Genomic DNA, 18,220 nt, shown 5'->3' with positions numbered 1-18,220 from the left:
TTCCTCAAGGCAAAGACTTCTCAATTAGAAAGCTGTTGTTTTGATATATAGAATCCACACGTAAATAATGATGGGAGAATTATCAAGAGATCTATAACAATGCTGCACAGTATGTTATTAGATGCTGTCATTTGCCACAAATGAAACAAAATGAATAATATATATCATAATATAACATAACAACAGTAAAGCATCACTTGCTGAAATTTTCATAAATGCATTTTTGTGCTCTAATATTTTTTGTTTTTAAACACTTTAAGTCATTTACACATAATTTAGCCTAAAGCATAAGACACGTTGTGGAATTTAAGCTCAAAACAAAACATGTCAGTTTTGCTCTTACTAGAATATTAAGTCTGAGGCTGTGGTCTGCCTCTAAACAAGAACAGGAATTTTTCAACAATTCATTTTGGGAAAGAAGGGCAGGTGCCATCACAAGTTCTGGATATGTTACTATCAGACACCAAATCTTTCTATAAGAGTCAACTTGATGGTGTTAGATTACAGAGGTGTGGACTCGAGTCATTAATTTTATGACTTTAGACTTGACTTGAAAAAATGTTCTAAGACTTGTGACTTGACTTGGACTTTTACACCAATGACTTGGGACTTGAATTGGACTTGAACCGGTTTACTTGAAAAGACTTGATATTTTACCCCAAATATAAAATTTAACATGCATATTATATAGAGATTGAAAATGTGACGTCATTCACGGGTAGAACCGCAAAGGATTCTGGGAACTCGTGGCAAGCGGTACTAGCGCACGCAGGCTTTCAATTGAAATCAGTACACAGCGATAAAAAGAAACACAAAAATGTCAAGAAGCTGTTGTATTATTAACTGCAATAGCCGGTCGCATGACAGCCACGGGAAGCCGACGGGTAAAGAGATCGGTTGTTATCGGATTACGTCGTTGAAGAGAAATTGTTCGAGCCATGTTTCCGAAGTAACAAAGAGCGACGGATGGCCTGGATTGCAGCCATTCAAAGACCAAATATAACGTCCCAGAACACTCCAGCTCACAGGTTAGTCTGCTCCAAGCATTTACACGAAGGTCAGTGTTTTTTAGTAGTTAATACGTCATTTTCATAACATAATTGGTGATATAGGTTACAAGCAAGTCTGGCGCTGAACAGAAATTGTCGCGCTATGCTCCTTTGTTTATTGTGCATAAATAGTGAATTGTCCTGACACAATATTGCGTTTCGCTTCTGTTATTATGGTACATTGACAAAAACATATACTTTTATTCACAGGATAAAACAGTTTTTTGTATCACTAATTGCCCAGTACGATTACAGCATACAGTATTATTGTCACTGCTACATTTCTGTAAGCTACCAGAAATTATTTCCACTACTAATTAATTACCGTTGAGCTCAAAGGTCCTATTAATAAACGGTTAACGAATGTGTATTTATGACGACGATTTGTGAGACTGGTAAACTTATGATACGTACGATGGTCTTTCTTCTACACGGTGCATTTCAAGGTCCTGCACCCATCCGTCGGTAAACTGTACCTGGGCTTGTTGCAGTGACCTGAAGTTACTAAACTTCATGAGTGTGTGCACTCACTCCAAGAACCGTATGATTATAAATATGCATATAAATATGCTACATGAGATAGCTGACTTCATCTAACTAGCAAATGTTGTCCAGGCTACGTTGGTGATGCAGTTTTTTTTAATGTGTATGATATTTTTGTCATGCGATTTTAAAGCCGGTCCTACAACCGCATCCAAGAATAACATGCAGCTTATCTCAGAACTGTCGGTGAAAATTATTCTTGGAGCTAGGTTTAATTGAGCTGCATTTTAAAGAGGTGCAATTTCACAATTTGTGTATATTTTCTAAGTTCACTATTTTGTCATGTGTTGAGAAAAACACAGATTTTAAAATTACATGGTCTAATATTTACATTTAGCATAACTGCAACATTTTTTTTCGTTTTTTTTTTTAAAGACTCGAAAGGACTTGAAATTCAAATTTCAGACTTGTGACTTGACTCGGACTTTTACACCAGTGACTTGAGACTCGACTCTGACTTGCCTGACATTACTTGAGACTTGACTTGAGACTTGAGGATAAAGACTTGAGACTTACTTGAGACTTGCAAAACAATGACTTGGTCCCACCTCTGTTAGATTATGTCATGTTTGGGGTGGGGGAATGTCACATTGAATTTCAAAGAAAACTGTTTTTAATATCTTTAAAAGCAGGGAAAACACAAATGGTCATTTCATCAGTTGAAATTGAATGACCTTAAAAATCCATCAGCACTATTATTCCTTAATGTTGGCTTTAATTACTTACCATCTCTGACAACAACGCTATCAAAGTAGCAGGTATGGCTGTCCTCTATGTCTAAAGACAAGATAGTAAGCTCTACAGTTGAGTCTGGAGAACGTATCAACCAGGTACACTCCTGATTAGGAGGGTAGTTTTCTGGCCAGCCAGGAGAATAGAGGAAGCCAGGAGTCTCTCCTGTCATTAGCATTCCACCGCATGCACCTGGCACACATACAGAAAAACAACAAGATGAAGGCTGTATTTAACATTTCGGAAACACAGTAAGTCAGAGACCTGGGTATGATTTTGGACAGTGACTTCAGTTTTGAAAATCATATTAATAAGGTCACCAGGATTTCTTTCTATCACTAAAGAAAATACATTTCCTCAACTGACTAAGAGTCTGATAGCAGCAGTCTGGGTCCTTACATGTACACAGAAATGTGAACATCTTACCCAATACTGAAGTCACTACATTTGGAAAGAAAAGCATCTGGACTTCTTTAAGTTGCTTGAAGATGTTTCACCTCTCATCTGAGAAGCTTCTTCAGTTCTAAGGTCAAATGGTGGAGGGTCCCAGATTTAAGCTCTGTGGGAGTGTCCCACAGGAAAAAAGCAAACTTGTCGAAAATAACATTAAAGCATCTGGGAAGGGATCTATAGTCTAGTTTTGAGATCCCTTCCAGACGCCTTAATGCCCACTCACACCCTGGGCCATTTCACCTCAGGAAATCACATGATAGGGTGCGGTGAGGTTTCACAATGAGCTCACCTGAAACCTTGGCTGATTGTGCCCTACACAATCTTCACACCTTGGCTGGTGTGATTAGGTAGAGGATCATTAGGGGGTCCATTGTCCCTCTTGAGGGGACACTCCCACAGGGCTTAAATCTGGCACTCTCCACCATATGACCCTAGAAGAAGCTTCTCGGATCTTCAAACAACTTAAATCCAGATGCTTTTCTTTCCAAGCTCCTTAGACTAGGATGACCTGGATGACTGAGAACCTTCACAGACAAGTCATTACATTGCCTTTAAGTTCAATAAATAAGCGCAAATAATTAAGCACAAATAAATAAATAACTAAAAAATGCTATATAAATAAAAAATGCCATTGGCATTCTCTCTATTTAATTTGTTTGTCTTGTGTGTTTCCCTGCAGTATTCTCAGATATTCTACATCAGCCACAGTAAAGGTTAGGTTTTTGTTTCCTCCCAGTTATAAGTCTGCATATGGGTCATGCATGGGTTTATGTAACAGGGCTGCTGAGAAACTATTGTTTCTCACCTGGTGTGATAGTGGGTGGTGGTCCAGAGTTCTGAATAGCAGTCCATTCCAAAAGGAAACCTTTTCCTCCCAACACTGCATCTGACTTGAACTGCACAGTGACAGTGCTTCCCAAACTTCTTACAGGAGGGGGCAGATTCAAACCACAGAATGTCCCAATAGGGTAGTAATGAATACTGGGACCATCAAATATCTGCAGAGACACAAGGATTGAGAATAGAAGCTGTGGTGAGGCGTGGTCGGTGGTGCCGTGGGGACTCACCTGCACGGCATCCACAATCACGCTCGCCATGTTAAAAACACGGGGAAGCGGGATTGTTTGGTATTGTGGTGTGTTGCATGTGCAGCTGGCGGCTTGTGTGCTGCAGCCGCGGTAAATAAATTGGCGCAAAAAAACACTCTCTGGACCCTCCGTGTCTCAGAAGCCATTAGGCAAAGCCATAAACAGACAGCCTTTTGAGCAACCATCCTAGTCCACAATGGTTTACAATAGCTTTGCTCTGTCTCTTTTGTAGATGTTGCACACTACTGAGTGTCACAGCAAATATAAAAACCATTCCATTCATTGATCTGTAGATCACACAGAATTAGATTTTGTCTTTCAAAATTGGGGTCAGGAGATTGCAACAGGACATACAAAAGAAAATATCTATATTATCTTTGGTTGGGGGTTTTTTGTACTATTTACTAAACATCTCCATCCTGACAAAATACTAACTAGTGTAAGGAGGACAATACTTAAATTAAGCGCAAACTGATTAATCCACGCGTGTCAGTTCATTTGGAATGTCAGATGCAGATTTGATAAAAATGTATAAATTACGCAGCAACCTAATTCTAAAAGCGAAATTGTTTGCAACTCAATGCGAGTTTTGGTGTCAGGTTCTTCTGCTGCAGGAATTTTATGTCCTGCACAACGGGGTTCAAAGAAGGGAAGTCAGTGGATCTATCCTGAAAACTTAGTTTGTGTGGTTTTTACTCTGATTAAAGCATTTACTTTAATAAAGTTTAAAAACATTAAATAAATAAATATTAAATCAAATAAAGTGTTATAATTTCAGGACCATGAACATGGGCACAGACCTTCGATAGAACACACATGGTTGTCCATTATCTCATCAGGTGTGCTTTAACACATGACTATTGTGGTGCCTACACAACTTCAGCTGCTGCACTATAACAACATGTGAGGTATAGATCTCACACACACACACACACACACACAACTCTCTGAGTTGTTATTGAGCCATAAGTTAATAAAAGTATGTACAATATTATAAAGATGTGACTGATATTGTTTGCAGATTGCAGTCTCTGAGCATTCACAATCTTACTTTCAGGTGGTCATAGTAGCAGTCATAAAGATCCTCGATGTCCATGTCCAAGAAGCGGATTTGGATGTAGCTGTCTCCATCTACAGTTACAGTCCAGTGGTAGTCAGCGTTATTGGGGTATGTCCTGGGATACAGTGGGGATGCTATCTGACCAGATTCCCCAGTCACATCAACACCATACACTGTGGAGCAGTGACACAGAAAAAAGAAACATTTCTCATTATATCCTTTTTTTATTGGTTACACAGAACATAACTCAGTGTAAACAGCTGGTTGAACTGACACTGACTTTCTTTGATTCACAACACACCTTACCTACAATGAGGTAATGACTACAACCCACATGTAAAGAAGGTTGAAACTGTATATGTAACGTTCCATCTCTACACAGTCTCTTCAGTAAAACTCGAGGTATAAAAAGCATAATCTCAAATATCTTATTAAAAATAATATGCTGGTTTTATTCTTTTGGTGACAAACATATTTAGGATCACAGACCAGTAATACCCTTATCCATCCCTAGTACTGACCTCAGGAGAAAAATCTGAGAACCTGAGAAAAATGATGATATAGAAGATGGCTGGTTAATTCTCTCATACACAGACACTCACAATGTGAGAAGGTGGCTCTGAATCCTGCTCCACTAACTGAAGCGTCTGAGACGAACTTGACCCACATGATATGAGCAATGACAGAGGTGTAGTTGGAAGGAAGCGAGTTTCCACAGAAGCGATCGACTAGAGGCCCAGTGGCATTGCCTTCTCTGATTTCCAGGTAGTCATTTTGACAATCAGAGTCTCCTTGGAGCTGAAATGTACTAAAACAAAACACAATGCGATTGTTTGTCATATTTACTAATATAGGTTCCTGTGTGTATAGAAAAGTCATAAATTAACAGTGGTACAAGAGTGAATTATCTAACTTTAGTTCATGTAACAGACACCTAAGAAGAGGTGTAGTGCTATTTGTTTAAGTAGCAGAGTGTATCAGTTGTCATTTGTTTCTAAGGCTATTTTAGCACAGTGGGACGTTTAAATTACTCTGCTGAATCACACATATAACATCACCATCCTTAAGGCCAGCATTGTGGAAATGGAGATGCATTCTCTGAAGGTGGTTACAGATAGCCAGATGTTGTCTAATATAAGGACATTGCTGGACAATACCTCCCACCCACTCCATAATGTGCTGGCCCATCAGAGTGAGAGACCGAGATTACCCAAATGCACCACAGAAAATCCACACAGAGAATGGCTCTTTACAATTTCCCTATCTTAAAGGATACACTGCATTTTGTTGTACACCCTTATCTGCACATCCTCTCAGAGAACATAACTGTCAGTATGATAAGAAGGGCACCTCAATTTCAGATTTCTTTTATATTTTTGTGTAATATATCAGGATATTTATACATTAGAGCTATTTATATTAATAAAGGTATTTTGTAATAGTTTGTAACAGATTGTATTACTTAATCAGCTCTCCACCTGAGTCTCAATCCTCAGGACCTCACACAGTTAAGCTTTTTCTAACAGGCAAGTTTAACCCCATAAGATACTGATTCTTCTAACTTCCTCATTTATCTTAAGTGTTTTCAGAGAGACACACTTGTAAAGCCTTTAGTTATTCTTATTATTTTTGTTAGGACATAAATGGTTGGGTGTGTTAATTTTTGAGACACTAATTTGTGCTTCAGGTGGTTCTTAAATAAATATGTTCTAACTACTATCTAAAATGTTATAGTCAAACCTTTCATGGTATATGATAAGGTCTTTATACATTGCTTTTCTACTCTACTGGAAGATCTTATACAACATTCATCCATTCATACAAGCACCTTTTTCTATACCTAATGACTCTATTATGATTCAGCTGAAGAACTATGTTGTAACTTACAACATAACCATAAGTCTGTAAGCCAGAAGTATAAATCAGGCATAAGTGCTTCCTGTCTTACATTCACACACATTTATACTCATTAACACATCAGAGAGCAACTTGGTATTCCTCCTTACTCATGCAGACTAGAGAAGCCAGAGACTGAACCACCAACCCTCTGATTAGTAGATGACCCCCTAAAGCCACTCCCACGGATAGCCAGTCAACTAGTAATGCCTGTCTATCGAATACTGCTGATAGGAACTTATTTACAAGCTAACTCTGATAGATTCTTCCAAAGTCAAAAAATCATGCTTAAATTGACTAACATAAACGAGAGCTGGATGCGGTTTCCTGGTGAACTGCGGATGGTCCACACACATTCCACATTAGGTGGATAAGCATCTGGATAGTTGGGACTGTTAAATGCACCAGTCTCCATCACAAGATCTCCTCCACAACCTGAGTAAAGGAAATAAAAAGAAAAAACCTGGATATCTTGTCCGTAAGAGTGTGTATGCATGATAGTAACGTGATTTTTAATTGGTTTTGATCATTTCTTATTGTGTGTGGATATAAGCAGTGTGACCCAGTATGACTTACTAGAAGTGGAGCCCGAGTAGGTAGCTCTGAAACCCTTTCTGGAGTAGGACTGGTCAGAGATGAATTTGACTACCAAAGAGTTGCTGAAGGATGTCACTGGGTGAGGTATTTCAGATCCACAGTAGCGCCCTAACAAAAGACAACATTAAGTTGTAATTTTAACATAAAGTTAATTTCAAAAATGTTAATTCTTTTTCACTTGGCTATCATTGATCTGAATTGTCATAATTTTTCCAGAGAGAACACATCCATAAAACCTGTGCTTATTTTGGTTGGTAGACTATTCGCTCCCTTATTGGGTCTGCTCATTTTTCTACTGCTAATTTGCACTGCTCCTGGTAGAATGCCATTCATTGTTGAAATGAAATAAAGATTGCATTTGAGCCAGTGAAATTAAATGCAACATATTACATTACAAGAATATCCAAACCAGGTGTATAAGGCATTGTCACAGAACGACACCAACCTTATGTGGAAACTGGGCTGATAAAAAGGCGCTGTGGTCTGATACTCAATAGGATATTGTTTTCAGGATTCAGCACATCTCTTCTCTTATGATTAGAAAGGTTAGGCTTAGGCAAGCACCACCCTTCTAAACCTAACTCTTACCAAAAACAGACAAGCAAAGACACATATAGTGAATATTTACCTATAGTAGGTGAATCGTAATTGTCTCCGTCCAAGATCTCCAAGAAATCGTGAGAACAATTGGCAAAGATCATCTCTAAGTCAAAGTCAGTGAATGAAAGGGTGACGTGGTTTACTGGGCACAAAAAGACAAGTCAGTGGTTATTGGAACAGTTTGCATCTCAAGTTTTTCTATATGAAATATATAAAAGAATGACATTTTCTAGTCCTCTTTAACTAAAGCAACTCACATGGTTCCTGTGCTCTAATGATCCAACTACAGTTCTGATTAGGTGGGTATTGTGCTGGATACCTTGGTGATGCAATGGCCCCACCATTATCATCTGTTACAATCGTTGCACCACAAGCTGTTGAAAACAAAAGTACATTGTCACCTGCACTCTGGCTTTGGCAACCAGAACATGGAGATCAAGCTGTTTGCAGCTAAAAAGGAGGAAAACTGAACTGAAAACTGAAGCAGTCTTCTCTGATGTAGCAGGGACAGAGGCATGAGTGGACAATCCCACTACAGCAGACAAATTATATCAGTGTTCAAGTGCAAAGAGGTTAAAGAAGACTGACCCTCAGAGAAGCGAGCGCTGAACCCACGGTGGTTGCCACTGGAGTCTGACCTAAAGCGAACATAAATTGTGTTCTGGGTGGAAGTGAAGGGAGGAACACTGGAACCACACACACGACCAAGCAGAGGAGAAGATGAGGTTGGACCATCATGGATCTACCAATGGACAAGCATATGTTTTCAGTAAAACTGTGGTTGTGTTGGCACATAATAAATGAACAAACAAATCACTTTTCATGCATCTATTTTTATAAATTTTGAGCACAGAAAACACCTTCATATTGACTGGGGTGCACATTAGTTCTTACGTGACAGCTTAGTCAAACTACGCCATGATGCAAAATGCACATATCTCATTACAAAAAAGGTGGCTGTAGCTCAGGTGGTAGAGCAGGTCACCTACTAACTGGACGCTTGGTGTTTCAGCCCCAGTCTACGTACTAAATATCCTTGGGCAAGATACTAATCCCATGCTGCTCTCTGATGCATCCATCAGAGTATGAATGTGCATAAATGTTAGATAGGAAGCACTTAGAAACAGTGTAGAAAAAACTGCTGGTGGAAGTGGAATTTAATCTTAAGCGATAAAAAGACCACCCCACAGGGGAGTGGGGATTTTTTTTATACATATCTCTTGTCTCCCTCCCTCAGAGCTAACTAAGGAGTGCAATTTGCTATTGATAAGCTGGACTTTGTATTACTGTACTTGTTAACTCGGACTTGTTTTTTTTGGTCTTACATGTATGCATGTTACATGTGATTTTATAATTTGTTATTCTATAATGGTTTGCATCAAATAAAATAAAAAATAAAAGTTACATTAAAAACATTCAGAAAGAGCCTAATTGTCTTGAGTCACACTGAATGGAAGTGTAGAGATTAATAAATCAGGCACAAGAATGAAAAGTTCACTGTGGACTTTCTTAGTTTGCTGGCTTTTCAAGCAGTGCTAGTGCTTTTGCCTGTCTTTGCCTTGTCAGCCTTAGATACAGCACACAGCAACAACCAAAGACAGCTGCTTTAATATTGCACCAACCAGTTGCTATTCAGTCACTTACAGCCACATAGTCAAAGTTACAGCTGCTGTGATATTCAATGTCCAGGTCTGTAAAGTTCAGAAAGACACGGTGGTTGGGATCCACGCTGATGACCCAGGAACAATCCACATTGTTTGGATAGCTGTTGGGATACAAAGGAGAATGGATTTCCCCTGAAGGTGCTGTGACTGGGCCTCCACAGCCTGCAAGAAGAAAGAGAGTTTATTAAAACCTACAGAGTACTGTATATATACATAAACTCTTAAGGCTTTGTAATTTAAAATGGCAGAAAGATAACAGGTGGTGAATTGTCAGCAGTCAAAAACTATTTCAGTAGTAACAACTTCAATCCAGTTGAGACTACAACAGCTACATTTCTGTAAAATATTGCACCCAGCTACAAAGTCTATAATCAAACTGCAAAATCCAAAGCTCTGATGCTGCATCCAGAAGAAGCATGCAGAGCTGTAAAAGCTGTATTTAATGATGCCTACCCACCTCCCTGGACTTCAGTCCAGCTTGCATTGAATCCTCGACCACTGACATAGGCATCAGATTTGAAGCGCACAGTGAGAAGGTTGCCAGTGCTGGAGACATGCATTGGGGTGGATGTAGTGGTGCATAGCTTAGCCAGCTGTGGGGATGACAAGTCTGGCCCTCCATAAACCTGAGGAGAAATGACATCAATTCAATAAATAATCAAATGAAAAAGAAATCAAGTCAACAATCAGGTCAATTTATTGCCTTCTGCCATGAACCCCAACCAATCACAATAGTTTCAGTCAGGGGCGTAATTTCCAGGGGGGTTAGGGGGCTTATGACCCCCCCCAATAATCATCATCAATCATCAAATCTCAAATATTAATCACTCTCTGACCAAAATTCACTGAACCAGCAGCAAAAGAAGATCAAAACTACGCTTCACGGTTGAACAACATCGTCATGAATTTCCTCTGACTTTGGCTGTTTTGCTTCCACTACGATAAAATCGCACTTCCTGCACAGCTCTCTCTCTCTCTCTCCCAGTGAACTGAGAGAACAGTTTCCCGTCTCAAATCTCTGTTTTCTGCATTATTCGCTTGCTTATTACGCATCAGTCTACTGCTGTGTACAGTGCTGTCGGCCACTGTTTTTGTGGGGTTTTTGTCATTCAGTGCTACATAAGTAAAACTCAATTTTAACAGAACTGATATTTAATTCAACTGAACTGAATGAAAATTATATGAGTTTTGTCATGAATTCAGCTTTTGGTATGTTTATGAACTGACTACTACTAAGCCAACGTCTGTGTCTTACCTCCAGCACATCATAGTTGCAGTCTTGGTGGTACTCAACATCAAATTCATGGATGGTGATAGTTATACTGCTGCCAGCTGATGTGGTGATATACCATATACATTCTCTGTTATCTGGATATCTGTTAGGGTAGCCTGGGCTGCTGAAGGAGCCACTGGGACCAGAGAGATCCCCACCACAACCTGCAGGGACAAAGAAATCACTAAATCATGCATCAAATTAGTATTATTTTGTTTCAGTAATTATTTAGACTAAACAACATTTTTAATAAAGAGATTTTCACAGCACTTTTGTCAGCAGAAGAAAGGAAGGTGAAGAGAAAGCATGAGAAAAGATGCAATAAAGCACGCATTAACTCTTATCAAAACCAGAGATAAAAACCAACAGCCAGCTGACAAGTGTAGTATAAACTTAAAACTGCCTTTATAGTATACCGTCAAAGAAAAAACTACCTCCACTACCTGCAAAAGTCACACCTTCTCTCTATATGTGTGACAATCTGAAGAGACGAAGGAGATGTAGTCCTCAAATTCTTTAATTCTCACTCGCTTTTGCAACTTTGTACTTTTGTGTTACTCACAGCAACAACTCAACTCATTGTTAGTCCATTTAAAAAACTCGATGCTTTTCCTCGACATTTTGCCGCCACGTTTCAAAGAGCCGGAAAGTAAATAAGCGGCACACAGAAATGAAGCAGGTCGAATCGTCTTGCGTTTCATGCATGCGCAGTACTGGAACGTAAGCGTTTTCGGCTGTTTCAATGTGGACGCACATCTCTGTGAAAACAACTGAAAACGATAGTGTGGACGCGAAGCGTTTTCAGACGCCGTTTTCAAATCTACCTGGGCTAGTGTGGACGTAGCCTCAGTGTGTGGATGCACCTCGGTATATGAGATGCAGTACTTCTATTATTAGTCAGCGTTTAGTTACAATGGTCAGTTGTGCTAGAGAGTGTGCAGAGTGGTTGATTTACTGGTTGACATTCCTGCTCTCACTTGCGGCCATGATCTCTGGATAGTGAAGGAAAAAATAAAATTGTGAAAACTGATAGATGAAATGAGGATGTCAGAGATCTTCCTTATTGATAAGGTGATAAGTTTGATCGGGAAGGACTCAGTGAAGAGTGAAAACTCCTCCACATGTGGTGGTTTGGCCAACACACCAGAATGCCTTCTTGATGGCTTCAAGGTGAGGTGTGTTGACCTAGGAGGAGACCCCAGAGCAGATCCAGAGCACGCTAGAGAGATTAGACCTCTGTGCTAAGTTAGTAGCACGTATTTAAAAATACAAAAATTCAATTTCATTTATTTATATAAATGTTTTAAAAACTATTTTAAATACTATAGTACACAGTATGTTTGTAATGGTTCTCTTGATCTGGTCTGTAACAATCAAATATATTTCCCTCTTACCATTTTGGTACCACATCATCTGGAAGCCTGATGTCGAAATAGTTGAATCAGTTCTGAACACAATGTTGAGGGCTGAGCTTGTAGTGCTGCCGGCCGGGGGAGGAGTGTATCCACAGAATGTGCCAATCAGAGGCGCTTCTTGGTTAGGCCCATCATAGAGCTAGGGCAAGGATATACAGAGAAAGCAGAAAGTATGCACTGAAAATGGGCAGGAATGCCATGCTAATTTGGGGCTTGCTACGATTTCTTTGAACTGTTCTTTTTCCAGTGTGGAATGATTGCACAGCATACATAATTAATTATGTTTAAAAATTGTTTGGCCATTCTAGTGTATAGCGCAGTGGTCTGTGACCACAGTAAAGCATTCCCCTTCCACTTGGCATCGCCGCCTTTCTAGGCCATACCAGAGCCAAACACTTCTCAGTGGCAGAATTCTTAAGTTCTGCCTACTCTATTCACAATATCACTGCAATTCCCCAGTACTTCCTCTTTTCCAAACTCACGCTCCCAGGCCTACATCACTGGCATCGGTGATGACCCCGGATGAATGGGGAGACCAGACAGGTCTTGAAAAGAAGTCTGACATACATCCTTTGCGTTGCAATTCATTCAGTGGTTCAGACAGTTGTGAAAAATTGGGAACAATCTGGTAGTATGAGCCAGCCATGCAAGGAAACCTTTGATCTCCTTTGATGTTAATTGGAAATGACACGATGTGACCAAGGAATCTGAAATATGTTCTGAAAAGGTTGGAGTTTTTCATATTGACAGTCAGCTTGGCCTCCTGGAGCTTTTGGAATAGTGTGGGGATGCCCTCATGGTACTGTTCCCATGATGATGAATAGATGATTATGTCATCCAGATAATAGGTTATTTCCATTAGTTACTGGAAGGTTGCTGGTGCATAGACCGAAGGCTATGACCTTGATTTGATATAATCCTGCACGAAAGGTTAAAAACAGTCTTATCTCATCGATTCTCCTCAATCTGGCACTGCCAGTATCTATTGTCCATGTCAATAGTGGAGAAGACTCAAGGCAGCCAGGGAGTCTAGCATTTCCTAAATGGTGGTCAAAGGGTGAGCATCTGTCTACATGACCACACACTGCTTTATGTAATTAACACAGAAACAGGGCTTCCTACTTTTGAGATGAGGGTCGCAGGTGATGTCCAAGCAGGTGAGAATAATTCAATGATGTTTCCCGCTGACATTTCCTCCACTAGCTGGTTCATTATTTTGAGTTTTGCTCAGACGACTCAGTGTTCAATGGGCACTTCACAGGTGACAACGATTTAAGGAGTTAGCAGATAAAGAGGTGTAGAGAGAATTTTCTCCTTAACATCACAGATTTCCTCAGTCATACTGTGACATGTTTTTACATGTGCGAAATAGCATCTGCCATTGAAGTCATTACAGCTCAGATTTCCTTGAGCATCTCTGACAGGTAACATTTAAAAACGTTTTCTGGTTGTTATCCTGCTGCTCTCCTTAAACTCATGAACCATGCAGCTTAAGTTCTTATAACTTTTTGTGGGTCTGCCAGAAGTTGCATAATGAGGATGTTTTATCATTGAAGGAGGGAAAAACAGATAATGTTAAAGTAGCAGTCATTTAAAGCAAATCATTAACTCACAAAATGTTGAAACTTATTTCAGCAGCCAATTTATAGATGTTTATTTTATTGGGATAGTTGCAAATTTTAGTAACTGTTATCTTTAGTTAATGTCACATAATAAAAAAACAAAGGGGTCAGTTGTATATACAAGTATTTAAATTTTTGTAAACAAATTGGATTGAAAAGATGCACAAAATCAAATTTTGTTTATTTACAAACATGCCTGGTGAGAGTTTCGAGTCATTCTTTCTTTTATTTATTTTCTTTTATAATGTTGAGAGATGTGGATGTGTTACCTTAATGTAATCGAATGTACAAGCAGCAGAGGTGGCCTCCAGCTGGAAGGCTGTAAAGGTGTAGTTGACGGTATTTCCACCGCTGCCTTGGATTGTCCAGCTACACTGGCTGTTGTCCGGATAGTTGTTGGGAAAGTTCAGTGACTCGATCACTCCTCTGTGTTTGCCAGAGATCAAAATACTATTGCATTCTGAAATAAAGAAATATTGAACACAATAAGAAGATCACATATGGTATTCCTACTCCGATAAATGGAAATTATTAAAAAGAATATGTGCAGGATCATCATTATCATTTGTTAGCCATCTTTACAAGAACAAGAAAGTTATGTAATAGCATATATAGCAAACTCAAGTATTTTAGTTATCACTGATGATGACTAATTTTATCTGACCTTGTGGCCTGATGTTTTTATCCAACACTTCTATTATTTAAATTAGTGCTGTCAGTGTTAATCTAAATAAAATGACGTTAAAGCCATAACCGCATTAACGCAGTAAATCTCCGTTAGCGAGTTAGCGTGGATCGCCCTGGGCTACATGGCACTAACGCGTAAACAAGCTGATGCCGTGTTAATGCGGTTATGGCGTTAACATCATTTTAACGAGATTAACGCTAAAAGCACTCATTTAAATACAATTTTGGCCATCTCTGGTAATATCTCATAAATTATCAGAATTGCTCCAAATCTTCGTAATTATTTAAATTCACAAACATAGATATTGTAAAGAAACAAAATATGTTTTCTTACGAGAAGTGTAGGAGGCAAGGAAGCCTCCTGCGTTGACGCTGCTGTCTGTGCGGAGTTTGACGTAGAGCTCATTGCTGGAAGAGTTGATGGTACTCGGCAGGTCACTGCCACACAGCTTGGCCAGTTGTGGAGCACTGCTGCTGTTGCCATCATGTACCTAACAGATACAGATAACAGAAACAAAATGAAATGAAGAAGTAAAATGAACTAAAGAAAAACAATTTCAATAATTGAAATTTTTGAAAGCGGTAATTATGGTGTGTTATTTTCAACACAGGGAGTAAAAACTTGTTTACATTTGTGTATGAAAAAAAAGTAAACAAAATCTAACAAAATATGCACTACTTTGTCATAATTACACCAACCTAAAATACTGGCAGCCACCAGTGCTACCCCTCTGCCTCCTAGTAGATACACTCATAGTATCACTTTCCAGAAAACTTGACCTCTAACCTTTGACCTTGATCTCATTGAGATTCAAACTCATCCAAGATTTTAAGTTGCTACACCTATGGTATCGATTTGAAAATTCTGTTGACTTCCTTCTTGCAGTTATTTTAGATTCTGAAATGTGCTTTAAAACTTCATTACCAGGATAGCTTTCTTCAGACTTGGGAATATCACCAAAATTTGACCCTTCCTGACTTGTCATTATGCTGAAAAACGAATGTATTTATCTCTGGTAAAGTGGGTCACTACAGTACTCCCTTTGTTGGGCTTCCCCATAAAACTACAAATAGGCTGCAGGTTATCCTGAATTCTGTTTCAAGGTTATTAATGAAAACCAATGACAGAGAGCACATCAGTCCCCTCTTAGCAGAGTTATACTGGCTTCTAGTACTCATTAGAATAAAAACACCAAGAATGAACTAAACCTTGACTCCTTTTTCTCTCCTTTTTTCTCCAATCTTTTTTCATAATCTGATAAAGCCTCTGGGCTGAGTGTTGGCTTTCTCCGAGTCCTTTAGATCCCACTGACACCTCCAAGCAAGTTGTTTTATACCCTAAACTGAAAAAAACCTACTTCAGTCTAGCTTTGTAATGATTTTGTTGTTGTTTTCAAACACCAAGCTGAGTAAGCCTGCTGCGCATCCATGTTTATCTACAGTTATGTACATCCATTAGAAAATGTTTGAATATGCCCCAAAATGAAACGTTCAATTACTTTCATACTTTAGTCTTGCATAACAATGCAACCATATGACTTAGAGGTAGAATACTCACAGCCACATAATCATAATAACAGTTAGCATTAGATTCCAGATGGAAATCAGAGAAAGAGAGCAGGAGTTTGTTGCCCTGGTTGGTCCTAATGTTCCAGTAGCACTCAGCATTTGGGTGGTAGGGTAGCGGGTAGTTAGGAGAGGAGAATGCTCCAGATGCAGTTGTCAACGTCCCTCCACAGCCTTGGAATAAAGGATAAAATAAAACATGTAGATGAGGGAAAAAAAGACAGAAAGCATATTTTTATTTATGTATTTTTTTACATTTTACTGTTACAATCAAACTTGAAATGAAAAAGTACTGTTTTCTACATGCTGTAATTGTTGTACAGTAAAGGGTAAACATTTCTTGTTATTATTAAAGGTATGAAATAAAGTCTTGTGAAACATACCAACTGGTCAGCTGGCTTACGCCTTAGATAAGAAGATGGAAGTATAGCTAGACAATTCCCTCATAAGCAGGTGGACTGTGGAGAGGGTCCTTTCAGTGTTTCAGGTCCTCTTTACAAAAAACTATATAACCTATATATAGTTTGAGACATTGTGGATGTTGGGTATCGAAGAATCCATAGGTCCCTCATCCTATTCATGTAACCCCTTCAGCCAGGGTTACTTGTGTAGTAGCATTCCAACAATGACACACACACATATATATATATATGGGGTGCAACGATACACAAAATTCACGGTTCGGTTCGATACTTTGGTGTCACGGTTCGATATTTTTTCGTACAAAAAAAATGTTCATGCCTTTTTAATTTGTCATTTATTAAAATTATAAATATATATTTTAACTCAAAAGTACAGTTTTTAAATTTAATGTTGCTGAAACAAAAGTAATTAAAAATATAAATATATCTCAGGGCTCTCAAAATTTCAAGGTCCCTGGTAGCCCTTCGGGCAGGGACTCTTCAGTTTTTGGTAGCCCAAAATAAATTTAAGTAGCCCAAATAAAAAAGAGAGCAATTTTTTGATTGATGTTTTGTTTCCTTTACAATATTATATGTAACATGGTAGACTAATGTGCCTGTGTTAATTCAGCTCCATATTATTGTGTGAAGTTGCACTGGGTTGGGAGTGGTTTTGTGTCACATTTTTGGTGAGCCAATGGCTGGAATGGGGTTGGACTAATTAGAGGCAGGTGTACTTGATTGCACTGATACACTGGTCTACTTATAGCCCACACTACAAACACTGCTGTGTCATTTTGTCTCTCTGTGCAGGTATGTAATGTGATGAAATCAGATATGTTTGGGATGGATGGGTTTTGCGCTATGAATTTTATACTGAAGGTGTCGTTTTGTCTCTCTGTGCAGGCCAGGGCCTATTATATGCCACAGCCTAAAGGCAGCAGAGTTGCAGAGGCTGGAGTGACCACTGGCTATATGCTTGCAGGGTGGTGGGTCTCCAAGGACAACTTCTAACCCTGTTAAAGGCAACACGTGGAGTGCAACTGGCCGTGTGGCATAGCTGGCTCTGGCCTTGGGACTTGGGAAAAGCAAGATGACTGATCAGAGTGAATCACAGTCTGGCCCAAATAGAGAAGCACCAGTTTCTAGTGCAGGGTTTAGGCCCTTTGGTATGATCCCTATGTTTAATATGGTCACAACTAAATTTAGAGGGAAGGATTCAGATATTAGTCTAGGTGAATGGAAAAGTAATTTGCAGACAACATTTGCTTTGCAAGGAGTTCCTGTAGATTTCAGTCATCTTGCTTTTGCCCACTACAGATTATGGTAGCCAGACCCTGTCGACAACGCCAGTTGTAACACACCCAAAGAAAGACTCTAGGTCTGACCAACCGTCTCAGTCGTGAGCAAAAAGATGACAGTCAATAAAATTCTAAAAGATAATTTATTGACAAAAAAATATATCAAGAGATAAAAGATAAAACAGTCCAGTGTCCCATTTATGAATCATATAAAAAACACACAGTCCCAAGGCCAGAGCCAGCTATGCCACACGGCCAGTTGCACTCCACGTG

At 39.2% G+C, this 18,220-nt stretch overlaps 1 protein-coding gene across 1 annotated transcript in view; it reads right to left on the bottom strand.

Moving 5' to 3' along the window:
- cubn (cubilin (intrinsic factor-cobalamin receptor)) overlaps positions 1-18,220 on the bottom strand; it is a 70,313-nt gene that overhangs the window by 27,251 nt on the left and 24,842 nt on the right. The window contains exons 25-40 of the mRNA XM_005941275.2: positions 16,238-16,419; positions 15,014-15,170; positions 14,262-14,452; positions 12,350-12,509; positions 10,938-11,119; positions 10,140-10,308; positions 9,663-9,844; positions 8,607-8,760; positions 8,276-8,392; positions 8,047-8,160; positions 7,398-7,526; positions 7,124-7,256; positions 5,528-5,733; positions 4,917-5,098; positions 3,583-3,775; positions 2,319-2,516 (exon numbers count right to left, since the gene is read on the bottom strand). Coding sequence (XP_005941337.1) covers positions 2,319-2,516; positions 3,583-3,775; positions 4,917-5,098; positions 5,528-5,733; positions 7,124-7,256; positions 7,398-7,526; positions 8,047-8,160; positions 8,276-8,392; positions 8,607-8,760; positions 9,663-9,844; positions 10,140-10,308; positions 10,938-11,119; positions 12,350-12,509; positions 14,262-14,452; positions 15,014-15,170; positions 16,238-16,419 — 2,649 coding nt within the window. The remainder of the gene's footprint in view (positions 1-2,318; positions 2,517-3,582; positions 3,776-4,916; positions 5,099-5,527; positions 5,734-7,123; positions 7,257-7,397; positions 7,527-8,046; positions 8,161-8,275; positions 8,393-8,606; positions 8,761-9,662; positions 9,845-10,139; positions 10,309-10,937; positions 11,120-12,349; positions 12,510-14,261; positions 14,453-15,013; positions 15,171-16,237; positions 16,420-18,220) is intronic.

Source organism: Haplochromis burtoni, unplaced genomic scaffold (assembly GCF_018398535.1).
Source record: "Haplochromis burtoni strain Fernald_Lab_line unplaced genomic scaffold, NCSU_Asbu1 Contig_309, whole genome shotgun sequence".
NCBI lineage: Eukaryota > Metazoa > Chordata > Actinopteri > Cichliformes > Cichlidae > Haplochromis > Haplochromis burtoni.
Note: the sequence above shows the minus strand (reverse complement) of the source record. Positions and strands in the feature narration are given on the sequence as shown.